This window comes from Sylvia atricapilla, chromosome 2 (assembly GCF_009819655.1).
Source record: "Sylvia atricapilla isolate bSylAtr1 chromosome 2, bSylAtr1.pri, whole genome shotgun sequence".
NCBI lineage: Eukaryota > Metazoa > Chordata > Aves > Passeriformes > Sylviidae > Sylvia > Sylvia atricapilla.
In genome coordinates this window covers 107,782,049-107,802,943 of record NC_089141.1, presented here as the reverse complement: position 1 = coordinate 107,802,943, position 20,895 = coordinate 107,782,049, and the positions used below count along the sequence as shown (strand labels likewise).

Below are 20,895 nucleotides of genomic sequence, written 5' to 3'. Positions count from 1 at the left end.
TGTGCGCTGGGGAAAAGATCCATCTCCTCTGACCTATAAATGCCCTCAATTTGCTCCTTTATTGCGGGTATCTCCCTTAGCGGTTAACGTAGGCAGCTCACTCCCCGCACCAATCCTGCATTCATTATTAATTACCCAGAGGGAGGCTGGCTGCTCCACTGTGATGTTGCACTTCTCCTAGACAAATCTGCTCAACTTTTATTTTAAATTTTTTTTCTTTTTTTTTCTTCTTTTCTTTTTTTGTTAATAGAATATAGAACCCTGAAGAGAAGCGTTGATTTTTAAGAAGACGTCATGCTTTCTGCAACTCCCCTGTATGGCAATGTTCATAGCTGGATGAGCAATGAAAGGGTCCGCATGTGTGGAATTAATGAAGACAGGTAAATATTTAAGCTTCTGGCAAGTTAAACCACACTGTAATTCTGCAGAGCGAGGTCTCGGAGTTAGCTGGCTTCCCTAATACGGGAGGAGAAAGCTGCCACCTTGCATCGAGATCAGCCCAGCTGGAGGGAGGGCAAAGGGAGAGAGTCAAGACGTGCCTGAGAGCAGTAGAGCAGATGCTGATTTACTATGGAACAGGCAACCTGGGTCAGTGAATTGGGGACGCCCCCAAAGCAGCCTTTGAATGTGCTTTTACAATTAATTTATTGTTTTGCATTTGAAGGGGAATTAAACCAAGTAGTGCACGTTTTCTTGTGGTGACTCTCAGCGGCAGAGGGGCTCGTGCCTGCAACTTGGTGTTCCCTGTCTTTGGACCAGCAGCTTGTCATGTGAAACAGGATCAGTAGTGTCTGTCTCCCACAAGTGGATTTCTCCTCCTCACCACCTTTTTTCCTGCTGAATATAATTCGGTTGATGATCAAAATTGCAGTGTTCCGTGGGTTGACACAGACACTGGCAGGTGTCCCCTTCCTGTAAATCCCAGCTTTTTAAAAAGTAAAATGATGCTGGACAGAAGCTGCAGATCTGCCTCCAGTTCTCTGTGCCAGTTTTGTGTGGTTTTAGTGCTTTTCTCTCTTCTCATTCCCTGTTCTCACTGTTGTGTGAAAAGCCTCTAAAAAGCTGGTGGAAGTTTTTGGTCTTTGAAAGGAATACTATTTGCAAACATGAGCTGAAAGAAAACAGCCAAGCATCTCACTTTGCTTTCTCACCTTCCCTCCCCACTTTCCTCCCAGTTGTTCAGGGATAATAACTGTATGTGCTACTTGCAGGGAAGGTGAATCTTTTCAAAATAAATGGATTAAAATCACATTTCTGCTTTATGGTGATGATACGCCTTTAAGCACTTTGATTGAAAGGAGTTCTTTTGGGTAATGCTGAAACTTTTCCTTCTGCTGCATGTCAGTGATTTTTATCCCTGGGATTTGGAATTTGGCACTAAGGTATATTCTTTATTGGTGATTTCTGTGATAACAAGTCCCAGAGCTGCAGCACTGGTATGGCACAGATGTGCAGCTCCCTCTTTAACATGGAAGAGCTGATGTTCATATGATATTAGCGTGTGTGTTTTAATTTTATTCTCAGCAGTGTTTATGGATGGTATATTAACAGAGTATGTTTAAAATGGGATATCTCCCCCTGGAAAAAGGAAAGGGCAAGGAGCGAAAGCGAAGACCTTGACAAAATCTGCTTGCTTTGGAAGAAGCTGCTCTGAGATTTCTTGGTCTGTTCTTGTTGTCAAAACCCTTTGTACTTATTTTCAAATGGTCCTTGATTTTCAAAGTAGTTGGCATGTGTGGGTACAGAGAAGGATAAGTATGTTGTCTCATGGGACTTCTCTGGGGAAATCAAAATGTGGAGGTGATATGATACTGTAGTGATTTGAGATGTGCAGGATGTTTCCAGATAGTAAACCTATGTTTTTCAATAGGAAAATTCCCGTTAATGATGGTGATGCACCGAAAAGCAGACTGGAGTTGAGGGAGGAAAATCACCTGAATCACAGTGTGGTAAGAAATTACAAGCTTCATGCTGCAGATGAATCCATGCCTGTCCTCCCCACCACGACTCCTGCCCCTGGCTGTTATTATGTGATCCATTTGGAGGAATGATTAAAACACCTTCCTGCTGCAGCCCTAGTGGGCCTGGGCACGTTCAGGTTGTTTCTGTGAGACAGTGAAACTGGGACTCTGTTTATTTATCCCATTAATCTCTTGATGCTTGGTGATATGTGGTGTTGTGTGACGTCAGATTCTTAGTTTTGCCGTTATGAATAATGCCATGTGGAATGCTATGAATAATGCGATGTGAAACAAAAATAGTTTGTGTAAGCATTAAGAACATCAGTGTTCCAGCAAAGTTGGTGGGGTTTTCCTTTCTTTGAGTCTACATTAGGAGCAGCAGGTGGGAAAAAAATTAGACAGCAGACCTTTCTTCAATGCTACATCCTCAGATGACTTGCCCCATGAATCATGTGGGGGTGATGAGCCCCAGAGCAGAGCTGTGGTGGAGGGAGAGGTCCTGGGAGGAGGAGGAGGAGGAGGAGGAGAGGCATTCCATCCTCCTCTTTCTGGTCTCCATGCCACAGCCCATGTCCCTCTTGCTCTGGGAGGGCTGGGGCTGAAGAGCCAGTGGCTGCACAGGAGCAGTGCCTCTGAGCATTGTCTCTGGGCCACTCGTGGCTGGTTTGAGTCCTTGCACCTTTGTTCCTGGCTGTTGGAATTTTGGATTTGGAGAGATTGGTGTTGATGTTGTGGTGTTATACATATTGCTCCGTAGGTTCCTGTTCTCCCATTTTCCAGTGTAATCAGCCTCTGTACGTTTTCACAACAAACAGCATGTTTGCATTGTTACTGTTTCTCATCCAAAATGCTGATCTATCTGTAGCTTGAATGGTGGTCATATTAGTGAGATGTGAAAGTAACACGCTTCTTGTTCTGTAAAGGTGGATGCAACTACAGCACATCGCATCGACAGTCTTGCAGCTCTGAGTATGGACAGGTCTGGGCTCATGCGGGAAGGACTCAGAGTGCCTGGTAGCATTGTCTATTCCAGCTTATGCGGACTTGGCTCGGAAAAATCGCGGGATGCTACGGGTTCGATAGCCAGCCTGGATTTACTCCTGAAAGAAATCCAGAGATACAGTTTAAGTCTAATCCCCCCGAAGCGGTGGAAAGCGCAGCTGTCTCTGGAAAAGCCCCGAACGGCTTCAGTGCTATATACAAACGCCACCTGGAATACAAAAAAACTCAGTCCCGACAGGGGAGACACTGGGTTTGGACCGAGCTGCGGGGGACAGGCAGAGTCCCCTCGGTGTCAATGGTGCTAGTTACCTAAGGCTCCCCTGGGTAAACCCCTACATGGAGGGCGCAACGGCCCACCATATACCCTTTCCTTGACTCACCAAATAAGTATTCGTTGAACATGTACAAGGATTGCTACCTCAGCAGTCCACCTACAGCTTACCGCAGCACCTGGCTACTCGCCCGTATGTACGAACGGTGAACGTTTTTATACCTGCCTCCCTCCCACTACGTCGCCCCTCACATCCCTTCGTCGCTGGCGTCGCCCATGAGGCTCTCGACTGCTTCGGCTTCCCCGGCAATCCCACCTTGGTGCACTGTCCGGATAAGAGCTTGTCATGGAAGATGGGGGGTGAGCCCAGGCAATCCTGTCGACACGCACGCCTACCCCCACATCCAGAGCAGCAAGCAGCCCCGGGTCCCCACCGCCAAGCCGGCCCCTGCCAACTTGCCAGCAGATCCTGCACTCCTGCTGCCGCACTCGCCCCGGCCGTCCCCTCGCTCCCGCTGCCCCCGCCAGGTCGGGGACGCCTACGCCGATTTTCCACCAACCATTTCCCCAGGATCACAACTCTCCCTCCTCTGCTGTTACGCTCCCTAAGCCCTACGTGAACATCGGCAATGAATTTCCACCTGCTCGCCTTCCCAATGGGAAGCTTCCCAAAGGCAGTGATGCTGGGGAGGCACCCCTGCCGTCTGCCCCCCATGCCACGGAAAGCTGGCCACGACGGAAGGACAGCAGGTCTCCCCCACTCCTGGAAAAGCAGACCCCGACCAAAGACGTCACCGACAAACCGCTGGATTGTCAGCGAAAGTGGTTGATGCAGAAAACTGCTGGCAAGTCGGACCACGGTAAGAAATCATGCCGACGGTGCTGGTGCATGGAAGGGCAGGAGGGGGGACGCACTGCCAGGCGGGTGAATCGTTCAGAAAGAAACCATTTCTCCCGGGAACAGCTGCCCCATCTACAGGCCTGAAATTATCAGCACGGCGCCATCCTCCTGGATTGTTCCCGGTCCCAGCCCCAGTGAGGAGGCTGGGAAGAACGTCCAACTGAAAAACAAGGCGTGGACTGGGTTATGCCACAGCACGGAGCTCCTCCTGTCCCAGGATGGGTGGCACGGAGGCAGTGGTCGGCAGCGTTTCGGGACGGTGACAGCGGGAGGGCGGCCAGCGTCAGCGTCACCAGCTCCCCAATGCCAACGTGGATTGCGCCAAGACCGCCCGGAGCTCTGCAGAGAGCACCGCCTCGGTTATCCCAGCACGTCGGGCAGCCCGTCGCCACCCCTGCGAAACACAGCAGTAAGGTGGCCAAGTCCTGTGGTCAGGAAGCCAACTTCAAGGCGGACCGAGACTGCACTGGCCTCCAGCCCCATCTTCCTGCCGCCCAACGAGGCGTTTCGCTCCCCGCCTCTGCCCTACCCCAGGAGCTACCTCCCATACCAGTGCAGGAGGGGATCGCCATCAGCCCTCTCACCCTCCACGGGAAAGGACATGTCTACCCTCACCCTGTCCTGCTGCCCAATGGCAGCCTCTACCCCACCCACCTGGCTCCTAAGCCCGGCCTCCCTTACAGCATGCCAGCCGGGAGGGGGGAGTTCATGACTTACCAGGATGCGCTGGGAGTGGGCATGGTGCACCCCATGCTGTTGCAGCACTCAGCGTTGGAGATCAATAAGGAGGAGGAAGACAGACCGGAGGTCACGGTCTCACGAGAGGGTCCGCTATGAGGACCCGGCTCTGCGGGGCCGATTGCCAGAGCTCCTGGAGGGTGGAGGGAAGATGCATTTCGAAATGCCCGGTGACAAGAGCGTGAAATTGCACCAGAGCTCTGGCCACGGTTAAAAAACTCTGCAAAAGTGACAAACACCTCTTCCCAGATCTGCTGCGAGATGAGCAAGAGGCTAAGCGCGAAGCAAATGTAACGAAAGCCAGCTTTGCTACAGAAAGCAGTAATCAGACTAATGACGCTACAAAGCCACAAGGTAGAGCAGGGTCTCAGCACAGAGATTTTATGTAATGGAGAGAGGAGTTTGGAAGAAGAAATAATGATGTTCACGAACCTATAATTTCAAGCAAGCCCAGAGTTCATCAGTGTTTGGCTTAAGGAAAGAAGATTTATCTGTGAGCCAACCTAAAGAGAGAGTGGCGGTCCAGCCCTTCTCCTGTTTTCTTGGAAAGCACGCACGAGAGCGATGCTCCAGCTCTGGCTTTTGGCAAGGTGCAGGAGGACGCGAAGCCATTCTGCATGGGGACCGCGCCGCCCAGCATCGATGCCAACAGACTTATACCAAAGACGGGGCCGAGGACGCGGAGTCTGCTGATGGCAAAACATGAAACCCAAGCCATCAAACTGGGCCAAGAGGATCGCCAACTCTGCCGGTTACGTAGGTGACCGATTCAAGTGTGTGACCACGGAACTCTACGCCGACTCCAGCCAGCTCAGCCGGGAGCAGCGGGCCTTGCAGGTGAGCCCTCGCGGTCCAACGACCGCCGCGATGTTTGTCGTTATTTCTCTGTTATTTCAAGTCACAGTTGAGTTTTTAAAGTTGAGAGAAGCGACACAAGGCGGGGAGACCAGGGAAATTTTTTTTGTTGTTGGGGCGTACTCGCCGTAAATGGTTTTAAATAGTAAAGTAAGGTTGTTAATGAGATCGAGGCGGTGTTGTAAAGAATAGTATGTGTGGCTTACAGGTATGTATGGGCTAGCAGGCTTTAAAGGGCTTTTACTAAGATCTGGTACAAATGTTAATGCACCTTAATGCAATGTTTGTGCAGTTTCGAGGGGAGTCAGACAGGCATGCATGTTACCTTGGCGCTGGCTGTAATTTCTGGGCTGGCCTGTAGTGCCAGCTAGCACAGCATACCCAGAAGTTGTGATTTGTATGCCAAATGTGCCATTGGATGGTGAGGAGTTGCAGCCATGCATTAGCGGGTCTCAGGCAACGCTGGTGCCAAGCAAGCGCGTAGGGAGATGTAGGAGTGGTATTGAGGTTGATGCTAAGGGATGATAGACAAATATTGTGTAGGAATATTCTTAGGGTGTTTTACTTTTAATGAAGGGATGAGTTAAGCCAAATTGTTTTGCATTGTTAAGAAAAGAATTGGTTTGTGCTTATAAAAATGGATGAAATTATCTAAATGATCCATTGAGTGCCCATTTTAATTACATAGATGGAAGGATTACAAGAGGACAGTATTTTATGTCTACCTGCTGCTTACTGTGAGGTCAGTTCTTCAAATTTTTATTACTAGACTCTTACATAAACCTTTGAGTTAAATTTCATTTCCAAATACACAAAGGGAAGTTTGTGGGCCATGGTCGTCTTTTATTCATTGTACGGTTTTGTGTTGTTGTTTTTTTTGTTTTATTTTATTTTATTTCTTTTTGTTTTTTGTCTCTTTTTACCTCCAAAATGGAATGTTTTTTGTTTATATATAGTATACATTTATATATAATCTTTTATATATATATATTATATATGAAAGAATTGTGTGACTATTTGCTTATAAGATGCTAGAACACTGTTTTACAAGTCAGGTGTGTTAAAATCCTACCCTTAGCTGTCTTATCTGAAACCTGGTTTTGAGTCAATTTTTGTTTGGAAATGCTTTCATATAAGGTAAGGTAAATGAAAGTAGTTTTTATTGCAAGACTTTTTTTTCATATCAATTCTCTTTCTAGCGTGCAATGATGCGCTTCTCAGAGTTGGAGATGAAAGAGAGAGAAGGCCAAACAGCTACCAAAGACTCAGAGGTCTGCAGATTCAGCCAGGCAGACTGGGAAAACTTGAAAGGAAACAGTGAAAAGAAGCCAAAGTCGGTTGCTCTGGAAGATGCCATTGCTGACCAAAATGACAATGACAGATGTAAGCGAATTTAGATGGCTTTCTGAAGCGTGTGTGTGTCTCTTTGCCGTGGTAGCTTGCAGCAAAGCGAGCAAATCTTTGTGTTCTCACTGTGTTGCTGGTGAAAGTCACTGACCTCATCCTCTGCAGGTGCTGAGTTGCCATGGCTGGTACCCTCTGTGCTTGCTTTGGGATTTGCAAGTTTCTGGTTGCCACTGCATCTGTTTTTGAGGAGATAGTTAACTGTCTGAGTTACTGCCTTAGAGAGACCCTCCTTTTAACTGACAGGGTACCACATCAGCCAGTGAAAGCAAAGGTCTAAGGTGATCATGTAAATACAGAAAGGATATGGGAGAGGAGAGGAAAGCAAGAAGGAGTTCAGCTTCCTGAAGTTGCAGGAGCACTGAGATATGCCAGTATTGCAGTCTTCAAAGCAAGGATGGAGGACAGAGGAGTGAAGGGAAGTGGGGAAGGATGTGATCTGGCAGGCTGGCTTATCCATAAAAGCTGGCAGTAACAACTCCAAATGTAAGAAGCTACTTTGTCTGGGTGACTTCTTCTGCAGTGGCTGGGAGGGTGTGTGTGAGGCACAGGTTCTTGCAGGCAGAGTCTGTGAAATTCCCTGTAGGGCTATCTGCTCCCTCTAGGTTATTACAGGGTGTTAGAGGACTGTGGAAATGCAATGTCCTAGAAGATAAAGTTAAAAATAAATAAATGGTATTAGGGGATTTTTTACTGTACGCAAGAAAGGTCGCTTCTTTTTTCTTTGCACTCTTGGTAAGCATATGGCTTCTGTCAGTTTCCACCTTTTGTTTTGTTTTGTTTCATTTTACCTAGGCATTTAAGGAACGGATCAGTTCCTTCTGTTGCTACTTTGTTTTGAAGAACTCGGAAAAAAAGATCTGTGCTGAAAGCATTGCAAAGCAAGAGGAATTGTACTGCAGACTGCACTCGTGTGTGTGTGTGTGTGCAGAGCTGTGTAACTCAGTGGTTAAGTGTGCTCTTTGGTAGGTGGAGATTCATGGGTAGGGCTAGTAGAAAATTTCATTCAGGCAATTTAATAACTTTGAATTATTGTTCTGGTCTTTGGTTGATGCTTTTGGCAGGGAGCATGCTGGTCAATCATACTTGCTCGGTTACTCACCTAAATTCAAGTTACTGTGGCATGGCTATCGCTGAAATGACAGCCTCAACAAAAACTGGCATGGCAAAACGGCGAGGGAACGTTCTAATTGTGGAAGTGGAGAGGGTAGCAGGGTGAGGAGAGGCAGGCTGAGCCTCTGGAGGGTGGGCAGCCTTTTCCTTCTCCAGGCTATATCGAGGTAGCTGCGGGGAGGAAGGCACAGCTGCCTTTGCAGCCCCTGTGCTGAAGCTGAGAGCTGGGCAGGTTGCTGCCCTGGCTGTCCCCATCGCTGACTTCCTTGCCCCAGAGGACGTGGGATGCCCTGGTGATGTCCTCTGTTAGATTCCCCCCTGGGTGGGCAGGGAAGTTAGAAGAGCAGTGGCAGCAGCAGTCCTGCTGTCTTGTTCTGGCTGCAAAGAGGGTTCAGCAAAGGGGGGATGATGGGCTGTGGAGTTGAGGGGAGTGTGCAGGAAACTAACAGAGGGAGGGAAGGCTGGCTTGCTCAGGGACATGGGGTGCTTGTGGAGGGGTGGCAGGGGGCTGGGGAGAGATGAGTGTGTTAGAGCATAATTGTATGCTGAAACACCTCCCCCATCCTTGCAAAAGGCTGATGATAAGGTTTGTCTGTAAATTCACCATTTAGTGAGATCTCTGGCACTTGAATCTGCTGGCTGAAATTTGTTTGAGACTGTTAAATAACTGTTGGAAGCAGGGAAAGTATGTTCAGTCTTATGTTAGTTCATTCCTCTCCTCCGCTAATTAGCTCTGACTTAACAGGCTATTTCAGACTTTGGCCAAATGTCTAAACTCCTAAAAGCACGGATCTGTTCTGCTGAGGGAGCTCCTTTTTTTTTTTTTTGTACGCCCGCCTGGGCAGCAGCAAATACTCACCAGTACAGATTCAGGTCTCAGTAAAAGTTTTTTATCGTGGTGGTTCACCTCCTGCCCCTCGGGATAGCAGCTGATAAATCAGGAAGCCGAGTTTCACACCTCTTGAATGCCTCTACTGTGGTGGCTGGGCTCTGCTGGGGCTTGAGCCACCGGCAGCCTTAAAGCATCTCTCACTGAGCGCCTGGCAGAGGGTGATGAGCTCTGCCTTCTCTTTCCCTTCGGTGAGAGCCGGAGCTGCTTGTCGTTTGCCTTCCCTTTGCTTTCAATTTCTGACCATGCTGCTGGTGTGTTCGGCTTTCAAGCTCCTGAACGGGAATGAGCGGGTGGTTTTGCAGCTTCCTCTGTTTCGTTTCTGCCTCCCGCAAGCGATTCTTGCTGCTTGAAAAGTTGTTTCCTTCAGTTTCGTGTTTGACTGGCGCTAGCTTGAAAGTGAAACAGCCTCGCCTTCACCTGTGTGAGGGAGGAATTCAGGAGTGGAACCAGCGAGCTGTTCTGCCCCCACTGCCAGCCCTTCACCTGCCTGATGTCGGCGGGGAGGAGGGCAACCATCCAAACCCGCGATTGTGGCACGGAGCCAGCTCCCAGGGCTGCCCTGCTGCTGCCTCCACGGTGGCATGTGCTTGGCATGGAGCACCAGAGCCCATCGGGGCCCTGGCAGCTGCCTGCCCCCTTGGCTCCTCTAAACCTACCAGTGCAACAAAAGGCTAGAGAACACGGGCAGGTGATGCTTACAGAGACATTTGATGTGATGGAAACTGCCCTTTTTTTTTTTTTTTTTTTTTTTTAGCTCGTCCTAGGACTTGATGTTTTTCCTAGCTGTGTTGCACATGTATAGACTTTTTTGGAAGCACATGAAGGCACAATATCCGGTTCCTTAAACTTTTCCTGGGGCTTGGCAGTGCGTGTGGCTTTGCTGTACTGGGAGTTTCCTTAAGTATACGAGCATTGAGCCTTCTGGAGAAGGGTAAAAGAAGTGGGCTTCTGTTTTGCTTCGCTTTTTGTTTTACCCTTTTTGTTTTTAAAGGCCCAATTTAAGGCAGATAGCCATGTTAGCTAATTAATGAGCAATTAAAGGCGAGCAGTAAAGTAGAAGTGCTTCAGTTCTCTCCCATCTAGTCTGGGTTTTGCTGGGCATCTGAGACGGGCATCTGAGAGCAGCCGCAAAGCTGCTTTGTTGCCAAGGTGACTTGTAAATGTTGCTGAGGCAATGCTGCTCCGGTGCATTTTCATAGCACAAACATGATAAATTATGGGATGCATATGTCATGAGTCATAGGATTGTTCAGAGATCAAGTGATTTAAGCTATTGGCACGGACACATGCATCAATACGGGCATGTGATGATCGCATGTCGGTTCTTAACAAAGCTCCTCCAGAGGTTCTGAAAATCATACCCTAGTGTGAAAGATTGAATGAATCCTACCAACTGTGAATTTCTAGACTGGGCAGCATGACTTTACCTGTTCATTTAATTTTTTAGGAAGGAAGATACTGCCTGTTTAAGCCTTTGCTGGGCAAAATTACCCCAGTATTACCCCAAGCCTGATCTTAAGGCATGAGATGATTAGGCAAAAGTTAAAGCAGTTGGTATATGTGAAGGTAAATGGTGCAATGTGCCTGAACACATTGCACAATTGATTTTAGCATTGTAGTGAGCTACCAGTGTCCCTCTGCATGCCGATGCCCTGCTTTTCTTTTTTTCTTGTTGGGCTGTGTGTACACTGGAACAAATGAAAGATGGAAGCAGCAAACATGTCCTTTGCCCTGGTCAGTTATTACCTTCCTGCCACAGCACATAGAAGGGAAAAAAATATACAAAGTCTGTGCACTGAGAGTGGTGGTTGCTTGTTTGTGCAGTGTGGTAGGCTTGGGCAGAATGAAACAAACGTGGAAAGCTCCCAAGCAGAGGTACTTGGAGGGAAAACTGAAATCAACTGGGTTTCCTCTGCCCCATGAGATACCCAGAACTGAATTCTTGAGGATGTCTTAGGGAATTTCTTACTGTTGTTGATCTCCCTGCTGAGTACTGGTTCTAGCATTTGGATAGTCATTACTGTTCTTGGATGAATAAAGGGTGCCTTGCATATGAGGGCAGTGAGAGGTTGCTCCAGGGAAGAGGAAGGCTGTTTTTAGCTGCCATGTTATTTGAACAAAAGAATCTTCGGCCTAAACACTAAGATGTGTTTCCTTGTTTGCATTGCATGGGAGGGTCTGGTCTCGTTTGACAGCAGTTGACAGGAACAGGAAGATGGAAAAACGAAAGTTTTTTTGGGTAGCCTGTTTGTGCGTGTCTGTAACTGTTTCTTGTGAGATTGTAACCTGTGCACTAAGAAGATATTGCTTCAGACAGAAACCGGCTGGGAAGAAGCATCTTCTTAATTCTTCCTTGTTTCTGCATTGGTAGGACAGTGAGAAATGGTTTGAATTGTTGGTGCTGGTTGTTACAGCTGGTGTGAGACTGGCAAATACTGGAGGCTTGAGGAAGGAACACATTTAAGAGTTTAATCTCCTTACTCATAGAGGTGTGTTGCTATGAGAACTCAGCATTTATCCTGTGTTTCTGGCTACCTTGCCACTGTTTGAATAATGATGATATGAGAACTCCCAAGATTTTGTTGTTGTTTTCTTCCTCAGGCAGAGAAAAGGATGTTGTAGATACATGGCTTGGGAGGGGGGTGGTGGGAACAAAAACAGATAAATTCTCCTCAGCCTTGTTGGGCACGCACATTATGCTTATATTGCCGTGCTTGTTGACATTTATATCTTAATTTGGGGAGACATTGCATCTGATCCCGGTTGCTTGCAAAACAGTTTGAGGACAGAGTGGAATCCGGTGGTAAAATATTAATAGAGCCTGCGCTCCGTGCAGCAGCCACAGCTGTGCCAGGGGGAAAAAACCTCGGGGCTTTGTGTGACTTGTCGGTGCAGGCTGCGGGGAGAGCCCCACAGCCCCTGGGCTGTCCCCGGCAGGGAGTGACCTTTGTTCCTTGGCACCGAGAATCCAGCTGCGGGAGAGGCGCAGGCAGGGACTCGTCCCGCCCGGCTCCCGCCGGGATGCAGGGTGATTACACAACCGGGATTAGTGTGCGGAGATGCCGCTTCCCTCGTGGCCTTGGCTGCAGCCGGCGGGATGGATCTCGGAGCTGCGTGTGCAGCGGGTGGTCCTTGAGAGGCATTTCTGCCTCGGCAGCTGCGGGTTTGTCTCTGCTTTGCTCCCCCGAGGGTCCCTCTGGGATGTGACCGAGGTGTCACGGAGCTGCTGGCAGCCAGGGCTTTTTGGATCAACGTCAATAGGTGTGTGCTGTTCTTCCCAGCGTGTGGAGCCCTGGAGGAACGCTGACAGTGACAAGCTGTTAGCGAGGTCTCTCCCCCTTCATTTCTCAGCGCAGTCGGAGCGAGCGGCGCTCGGCATCCCCGTGCCAAGTCCTCTTGCAGATAGAGGAGGAATTAATCTGCAGCAGGTTGCTTTCGGTGGTGGCAGGCTGGAATTAGCTTGCTGTTTCCTGCAAGCCGTAAAGATTAAGACCATCACCCCTCCCCTCCCTACAGCCTGCTACTTCCTTTGACCCTGCAAGAGCTTCTCTGGGAATTGGTCAGGATGTGCCTGCCTTTTCTCAGGCCAGACAGTGTTAGGAGCAGGAAAGCTATCCCCGTGTAGTGACTTTTCAGCAGGAACCATGGCGTGTAGCTGTTGGTGCTGCTGGAGATGAGAAAGCTCTAAGACAGCAGGAGTGTGGCTGAGAGTGCCCTTACCTGATCGCTTCAGGGAAACTGACCACAGAAGTATAATGTTTCCTTGTGAAGGGAGGAAAATAGCAGATTGCATTAAAAATGTAAAATGAAATCTGATAAATGCGTTCATTTCTATTGTGATACTTAAAAACGTGGCTGGGCCAGCTGCTTTCATGCTGTGTGAAACAGGGCTGCTGGTGCTTTTGGTGTGGTTATAGGGTACAGCTGTGGGGCGGTGTCCTCCTGCCAGATGTGCGAGCACAGGGTGCTGCCAGATTCATTCTGATCTGGGGGGACTCTGTGATTTAGAGGCACAGTAAGCTGAGATACCTGTTCTCTGGAACTTCTCAGCGTTCTTGGCTGGAAGAAGTGTGACAAAGTGCATTTTAAAGTCTTGGAAGGAGCATGTGTTGGCCAGACGGCCTTGTGGAGAGGAGCATCGCCAAGCAGCGGAACAGCCCGAGCGTCCCACTCGCCTGCAGAAAATCAGCTTTTGTTTTGATTTTTCTTGGCCCATATCTTGTGCTGTTTTACTAGCAGCCCTGCAGGCAGCTTCCCAAGCTGTGTAAAAATTAGGCTGGGGTGTCTTCTGGTGCCCACAAACATTTCCAGAGCCCTTAGTGCTGCTAGGAGCCATTTCCAGATTGTGGTGAAGAGAAAACTCATCAGGGAAGTTTCCCCTCATCATCTCCCCACCCTTCCATTACTGACAACAGGAATTTTGAGGACGATCGTGAAACCAGGAGGAGTTTGCAGAGATGTAGGAAGGTGCTGTCAGGATAAGCTGGGATAGAGTTGGGCTGCCTCCTGATGCTGCCGGTGGTGGGTCCTGGATGGCACAGGAGAGGAGAAGGGGCTGCAGGGGAGCAATGTCAGCCCGGATAAGGGGGAAGAGCAGAAGCTGAAGGCCAGGCTGGACAGGGCAAAAGACTGAGTAAAAGAGAGAGAGAGAATTCCTCTCCCTTTCAGGAAGGAAGGGCAACAGAGCTGCCAGGAGTCCAGGTGGGAAACCAGCCAATATGTTTGCAGGAAGGGGCGAAGTGGGAGAAGGAGGAAGGGCAAGAAGGAGGAAGAGGAAAAGGGGCAGTGGGCCATGGGGAAGTAGGATGGAACATAGAGTTTGCCAGACAGCAGCAGAGGTGTGCAGTAATTGTCGGCCAGGATGGCTAAAACACGTGGGAAGCCCAACTTGTTTGTGGGAATTGTAAATAGGAGCTGATTATCTGTGTTGAAGTCTGTACTGCATCTCTGCCTAACCTTGCCTTTGCTAGTTTGGTTAAACCCAAGAAAATAACGTTATTCAAGATGGTGATTAAGTGTAATTTTAAATCAAGCATCCATTTAAAATTGCACAGGCTGTCTCTGAATTTTGGGGCAAACATTATTGGAGGAAAACTGAAGTTAGTGCAGGCGAGGCAGCTTGGGTGTTTTTGTGGCTAATTTGTCAGACTAGTTTCTAGTAAGCTTTTCAGAGCTCACCCTTTTGCTGTTGCTGGAAATACTCCTTGAAAAAAGTGAGGTCTGTTTTAAAAGGAGGTGACAGATCATGTGAGGTACAGTGCCTGGTTGGTTACTTGAAGTGAGGAAGCCTTTTTATAACCTTGGATTCAAGTAGTGCTTTTTTGCAAAATATCACAGCTATTCTTAGTGGTATTTCTGTGTCCGTGTGTGCGTCTTCTGTAGCCCATTTATATCTCCAGAAGAAGGGATGAATGCTTTTAAGTCAGACTCTGCAATTTGATGGGAGAAGTTAGTGGTAGATTAGGAATTAAGGGAGGACGAATACTTGGTTGTCATCAGAAGGTATTTTGAACTGGATCGTTACTTGCCAGAGTTTAGGGGGTGAGGTTGTCTGAAAAGGGTTTGTGCTTTCAGTATCTAAAGATGTTTCTTTATTTAAAAAAGCATATTGTGATGTTTCTATGGATACAAGTGTAGTGAATATTGTGCCTCTTAGATTAATGTGAAAACAACACAAAGTAGTGTGCATTTGGGGGTTTTGTGCTTCACTGTTGAGAAAACTGCTGCCTTAGGCTGGGCAGAGGAGACTTGTTCCCAAGTACGATTTTGTGTTTATTTGCATGCCCCATGAGCCATAAGTCATGGTGGAGATGACATTGAAGAGATCAGAGAGCAAAGCCTTCTCACAATGAATTGTGTCGTATTTATTAGGTCTTGTGGTATTTGTTTGTTTTTTTATTTTTAGGTAACTTTACTAGTGCAGAAAACAACCGAGGTCACTTTCTTGAAACTCCAGAGGAAAAAGATCTCTCAAATGAGAAATGTTATTTAGAGAGACATTCTGTATATGAAAAGGCAGAAGACCAGCCAACAGAAGATTTTGGCCAACATTCATGTCCACGTCTGGACAGGAAACGTAAACACTCTGGTGAGAGAGTGCAAAATGATGGCAGCCAAAATGAAAGCTTTGTGGATGAACTGCAGGACGAAGTTATATCAAAAGCAAAAAAGAAGAAGAACTCCAAAGGTAAGACAGCATTTTGCTTTGGTCTCTCTCAAGGAATGTCTTGTGAAAGGAACGTCCCTTTGGCTTAATGTGTTTCCATTTTTTGAACTTGCTAGTTACTAATGTGAGCACTGTCATTTCACTTTGAAATTATATATATGTATATATATGTATGTATATATGTATATATAAAAAACTTGGTATATAAGGATAAAGCACTAGTCATTGGACACTGTAGCCACAGCAGTGCAAGTTACTGTAGTGCATGTAACCCTTAATGAGTGAAGCTTTAAAATGCATAGTGTGGTGCTAAAGCTGAGACTATATGCCCCGAAAGTGAAATGTAGCTTTTGTTTTAAGTTGAGGGGGCTTTTTGATTAATTTTTAGTTATTTTTCCATTAGATGACTGGCCTGAGAGGGAAATGACAAACAATTCCTCTAACCACTTAGAAGAGCCCAATTGTAATGAGGTGACCAACCTGAAGGTGTGCATTGAATTAACAGGGCTCCATCCCAAAAAGCAGCGTCACCTGCAGCATCTTAGGGAACTATGGGAGCAGCAGGTGTCACCAGAGAGATCCCCGTCCGGCAAGTTGGGCCGGCAAAGCAGGAAAGATTTAGCTGAGGCTGTTCAGCCAGAGGCCACTGCAAAGGTCAAAGACTTCACAGAAGAAAGGCACACCAAGAAAAGGTCAGAGGCCAAAAGCAATAGAAGTTGGTCTGAAGAGTCCCTCAAAACAAGTGACAATGAACAAGGTATGCAGAGACTACTAGGGAAACCAGCTGGCTTTAGCATTTACAGTGACGCATGCTGCCACCGATGTTAAGGAATTGTCGAGAGTTTTTTCTTCTTTTTGTTTTGTTTTTTTTCTTAATTATATATATTTCTGTAGATGTCCATTTTTTATAAGGACTGACACCTCCTCTTTAAGAATTGCACTGTACCTGATATTTGTCAGACAAGAAAATGTGTTTGTGTATGTGTGTGTAACTATGTGTTTGTGTGTGTGTGTGTGTGACTTTCGGCTTCAAATATTTTTGTATATAATGTGAAGATGAAGTTTATTACTCTAGAGGAGAGCTGGGCAGGGCATAAAATGCAGGCAATGCTTTTGGGTAAGAGAGGGAGCAAATGGGCTGCTAGTTGTGTAAGGGTGTTTAACCACACCTAGGATTTGAGGGGCTGTGAGCTTCTGAAACAGCATCAGCACAGCTATAGCAGCTCTTAATCTCGGGAACCCAACACCTCCAGCACCCTCAGCACTGCTGGCTTCCCTTGCCTTTCCCAGACTGTGTGCTCAAGAGTAAAGCTCATCTCCTCCTAACAAGGATGTTTTGCTGGTTTGTCCTGAGCACATCCTGTAAACCCCTTTCACCCCGCTTCCCGGCCCCTTGGCAGAGGTCTTCCAGCAGCTCTCTCCTAAGGGATTGCTTCCTCAAAGTGTATCAGCTCTCCTTGACTTGTTTTTGGCTTCTTCTTTCCTCCTCACTCCACTTCTTCCTTTAGCCATCCTCCATCCCATTTCTGTCAATTCACTATCCTGGTGGAAAGCCTGTGGATACAATCTGCCAAATTGTCACTGAGGACAGGTCACTTTCCTGTCCTCACTGTCCTCAGCCCCTGGGCACGTTTTTCTGCTCTGATGCTTTTCTCCTTCCCTTCAACATTTTGCTGCTGTAGCTTGGTTGGAGAACTGGTGGGGAATGGAATCATACAGTCCACAGGGCCAGTCCCCTTTTCTCTTCTTTTTCTTTTCCTGCTCTTACCTCTCCTAGCCCTTTGCTTGTTTTTGAGGAAAGACTTTTTGGGAGTGGGAGCTCCATGTATGGCATTTGGGCTCCTTCCTCCTTCGCAAACCTGGGACCTTCATTGGCTGGAAGACATTCACATTCCAGCTGGCCTAACCTGTAGTTTAGCTGAGATCCCCTTAAAAGAGAGAAGGAAGAGGAGAGCGGGTCCTCTTGTCCCATGCCGTGGAAAGGACTAAGTCCAGATCATCCTGTGCCAGTGAGGATTTTCTTTGGTAGCGTCTCTGTAACGTCACAGGCAAAAGTATCAGCTTCCCTTTGGTCCTAACACTCTTCATCTGTCCTCCTCCTTGGCAGGATTATCTGAGGGCAGAAACCCCCAAACTTATTGATGGGGAAGGTTCTCCAGAAGGATTTGTAGAGCAGGAGATCAAAACTTGGTTTGAAAGGAGCTTTGACTCTTACTTCTTTGCTTTATGTGCTGCCTTGGCAAGCATGGTATCGGCTCAAACTCCCCTGCCCCTCATCTTTGTGCTTTCAGAGAGAGATACCTTGTGGAGATTAAACAAGGGTCACTAACAAGGAGCTGTATTGTGGAAGCATGCTCTCACTTTCCCCTGCAATGCCTCCTGTGACAGCGACAGGCTAATGGCCTTGGGAAAGGAAAAGAGGTGGCTCCTAATTTATGCACCATTCCCAAAGGCATTCAGGTTCAGGTGCCCTATGGCCATGAAAAAACTCAGCTTTGGAAGCTGCTATAAAACCATAAACTTGACTGAATTGCACCTCACTGTTCATTGTACAAAGATACTGGATATCATTCCGATAATTTTGCTGGTGCTTCTCCAGCCCTGTTGAAGTGTAAACTTTTGAATCTCCTTGTTCTTAGTTGACTGGAATGAGGACGTTTTCCTCCGTTGTGTGACAGATCATCCTCTGCATGACAGTCACATAGGGATGGAGTCTTCCAGCTTGTCTGTCTTGCTCAGGACTAGTCTCCAAACTTTTCTTAAGCAAGCAGAGACCTGTCAATATGAGAATATATACTGTCACTTGTGGCTTTTTTTTTTTGAAGTTTGGGGCTGGCAACAGCTGTTGTCTGTGCTCAAGCACTGCCTGCAGTTGTGGCAGTCTCCACTGCTGGGCAGCTGGTTGTGTCCCAAGGAGCAGGCTGTAGCAGGACATGAGAGGCCTCTGTACCTCTGAAGCCTCAGTCCAGCATTAGCAGGATGATTTCCCACTCTTGCCTGCGAATCTCTGGGAATGTGGAGGTCCCTGACTTCTGGGCTTGTTATCCTGGTTGTATTTATCCAAAGCAGCGTGGGCAGCAGGTCAAGGAAGGTGATTCTGTCTCTGCTCTGCTGCTTTGGGACCCCCACCTGCAGTGCTGTGTCCAGTTGTTGGGTTCCCAGCATGGGAAGAATGTGGACCTGCTGGAGTGAGTCCAGAGGAGGCCACAAAAAAAAATCGCGGCTGCTCTGAAGACAGGCTGGGTGGGGGTTGGGATTGTTCAGCCTGGAGAAGAGAATGCTCTGGGCAAACCTTACAGCTCCTTCCAGAGCCTAAAGGAGGGCTGTAAGGGAGCTGGAGAGGGACTTTTGACAAGGGCACGGCAACCTGATCCAATGGAATGTGTCCCTGCCCATGTCAGGGACATGGAACTGGATAATCTTCAAGGCATGATCTCCCTTCCGCCCCTAAACCGTGTTATGATCCTGTGAGCCTGTTGCAAAGTGAGGTTGCCGTGCTGGGTCTCCAGAGCGCATCGGGGCCATGAGCATGGGGACACTGCTGCCTCAGGGCATCACACTGCTTGCCCAGCCCCGTGACCAAGGCAGAAGCCAGGGGCTGTGCTGTGGTCCCAGCTGAGCGATAACCCTGTGCTGCTGGCAGGGCCGTGCCAGCTCTCCCGATGCTCCCCGGGCAGCCGCAGCCACGAGGAGAAAACCCCGACAGCGCGGAAACAAAAGCCCTGAGGAGAGGAGCCAGGAGGATCTCGCCCACCGGGAAGCCAGTGCCAGCCCTGGGAGCTGCCTCGGGCTGCAGGCAGTGCGGGGGCCACGGGCTTGGCAGCAGGAGGAGGCAGCTGCTGGGGTGGGAGCTGAGCAAGCGAGCGTTCAGGTGACGCGGCAGCAGCTGCTTTTCCGCGCGGACCTCTCGGCACCCCGCTCCTGCGGGAAGGGAGACAGGTCCTGCTCTGAGCTCTGAGTCAGACTCGCCACAACCCACATCAGTCAGAGGCCTGAGTTTTTTAAGGTTTTGGTTTGGGTTTTCTTTTTGTTGTTGTTTTTTTTTTTTTTCCCCATGGATATTTAGGTGTATTCCTGCTCATCTTGTTGTTCTTCTCTCTTCACCTGGTCAGAAAGATGAGGTGGGATTCCGGGATTAAGCACTTGCTGCTTTTCTGCCTCTGTTTTGCATTTCCCAGGCTGATGCTTGGCTTTTTCTGTGTAGTGCTGGTGTCTTGCAATGTTATTGACCCTGAAGCTGCTGGGCACAGAGCACAGCTGCTGTCCATCTCTTAGCTCTGGTGCACGTTTAGCCTGGTGCCTGCTGTCACCACTGTGGAGGGTCAGAGTGAAGCACAAAGTTGATGTGGAGTTTGCAGGCAGGAGTACACATTTTTTGTGGTGATTAAACTTCTGCTTTCAATGCCTCGGCATGTCTGCATGGGAAAGCATGCAGTTCTTTGAGATGAGCTTCCTGTGTGTTTTTTTTCCTCCATCCTTTCAGTATTTCTGTCCTTCTCCAGACCTGTGAGTTTCTCATTCTATTGTAGTTTTTCTGCATGCAGCTGTTTGTTCCATTTGCACTCACCAGAGCTCCTCACTGTTGCTTTCCATCTTTCCATCTTCTTTTTTTTTTTTTTTTTTTTTTTTTTTTCTTTAGCAAGTGATTAAGTAGGTAATGATGGTACTTCTGTACTGGAATTGGGCTTTTCACATACTACTCAATTAGGTTAGTTGGGAACATGAGAATTAAACACTCTTTACCTCGTGCTGTCTACAGAGTTAGAAAGACAGTCTTGCATCCATAGGCTCAGCCTATGACTAGGTGCCTTCCTTCAGTATTGCAAAGCCTGAAAAACTTAAATGATTTTTGCTGAACAATCTGCACATCATGTGTCCCATAAATTCCCTGACATCTGCTTGGCAAGCCATGATATGTATCTTTTTCTAGAAAGTGGCTCAAAAGAACTGAGGGATTTCTGTTTTCATCCTTAATCTAGAAAGCCTTCTGTGAGTTGCTTTCACAGATCTATTTAAAGGAAGACTAAAGTGTGAAACTGCCCACCAAAGAGGATTCTGGATTTTATTTTCTTTTTACCAACTGATTCCGGACCGAATCTCTTTAAGTAAGGGTGTCTCTCCTCTAGGCACCTGCTTATTTGTTGCTGCCATCTCTCCTGTTCTGAAAGTAGCATCACTTCAGAGACTTCTCAGAGCAAGGGAGCCTCTTTCAAGTTCTCAAAGTTTTTTCCACACCTTCCCTTAGTTGTGTGGTATTGTTTGGCTGAGGTGTCCCTTCCTTTCCAGCAACCTTTAATTTTTCTGCAGAGGAGTTGGTTCTGAGGTCACCTCAATTCTCCTCCCAAGGGAAATTCAGACTATAAAAAGTCAACTTTCCTGTCCTTGTTTTGTTGTAAGCCTGCTTGCACTCTGAAAAAAAACCCCAAACTAACCATGCTTTTTGCATGTGGCCCAGATTGTGGTATCCAGCTTGTTGGAACTAACCCCCAGAGAAAACCCAGCCCTGCCAGTATCCTGCCACAGACAGCAAGCACTGGCCTTAGTGTCCCAATGTCCCAGAACGACTCACTTCTGAATGGAGTTCTGCGGGAA

General features: G+C 47.8%; 1 protein-coding gene across 1 annotated transcript in view; it reads left to right on the top strand.

Annotated features, from left to right (window-relative positions):
• Positions 1–202: 202 nt before the first annotated feature.
• The window catches only part of BCOR (BCL6 corepressor), a 39,717-nt gene continuing 19,024 nt past the window's right edge, over positions 203–20,895 (top strand). Inside the window, 27 exon segments of the mRNA XM_066314044.1 lie at positions 203–380; positions 1,871–1,949; positions 2,885–3,047; positions 3,050–3,160; positions 3,163–3,314; positions 3,316–3,370; positions 3,373–3,410; positions 3,413–3,449; positions 3,452–3,550; positions 3,553–3,590; positions 3,592–3,783; positions 3,785–4,100; positions 4,103–4,164; positions 4,167–4,308; positions 4,311–4,328; positions 4,331–4,500; positions 4,502–4,591; positions 4,593–4,680; positions 4,683–4,927; positions 4,929–5,084; positions 5,086–5,521; positions 5,524–5,571; positions 5,574–5,710; positions 6,417–6,470; positions 6,928–7,111; positions 15,043–15,324; positions 15,707–16,060. Coding sequence (XP_066170141.1) covers positions 295–380; positions 1,871–1,949; positions 2,885–3,047; positions 3,050–3,160; positions 3,163–3,314; positions 3,316–3,370; positions 3,373–3,410; positions 3,413–3,449; positions 3,452–3,550; positions 3,553–3,590; positions 3,592–3,783; positions 3,785–4,100; positions 4,103–4,164; positions 4,167–4,308; positions 4,311–4,328; positions 4,331–4,500; positions 4,502–4,591; positions 4,593–4,680; positions 4,683–4,927; positions 4,929–5,084; positions 5,086–5,521; positions 5,524–5,571; positions 5,574–5,710; positions 6,417–6,470; positions 6,928–7,111; positions 15,043–15,324; positions 15,707–16,060 — 3,832 coding nt within the window. The 5' untranslated portion in view covers positions 203–294.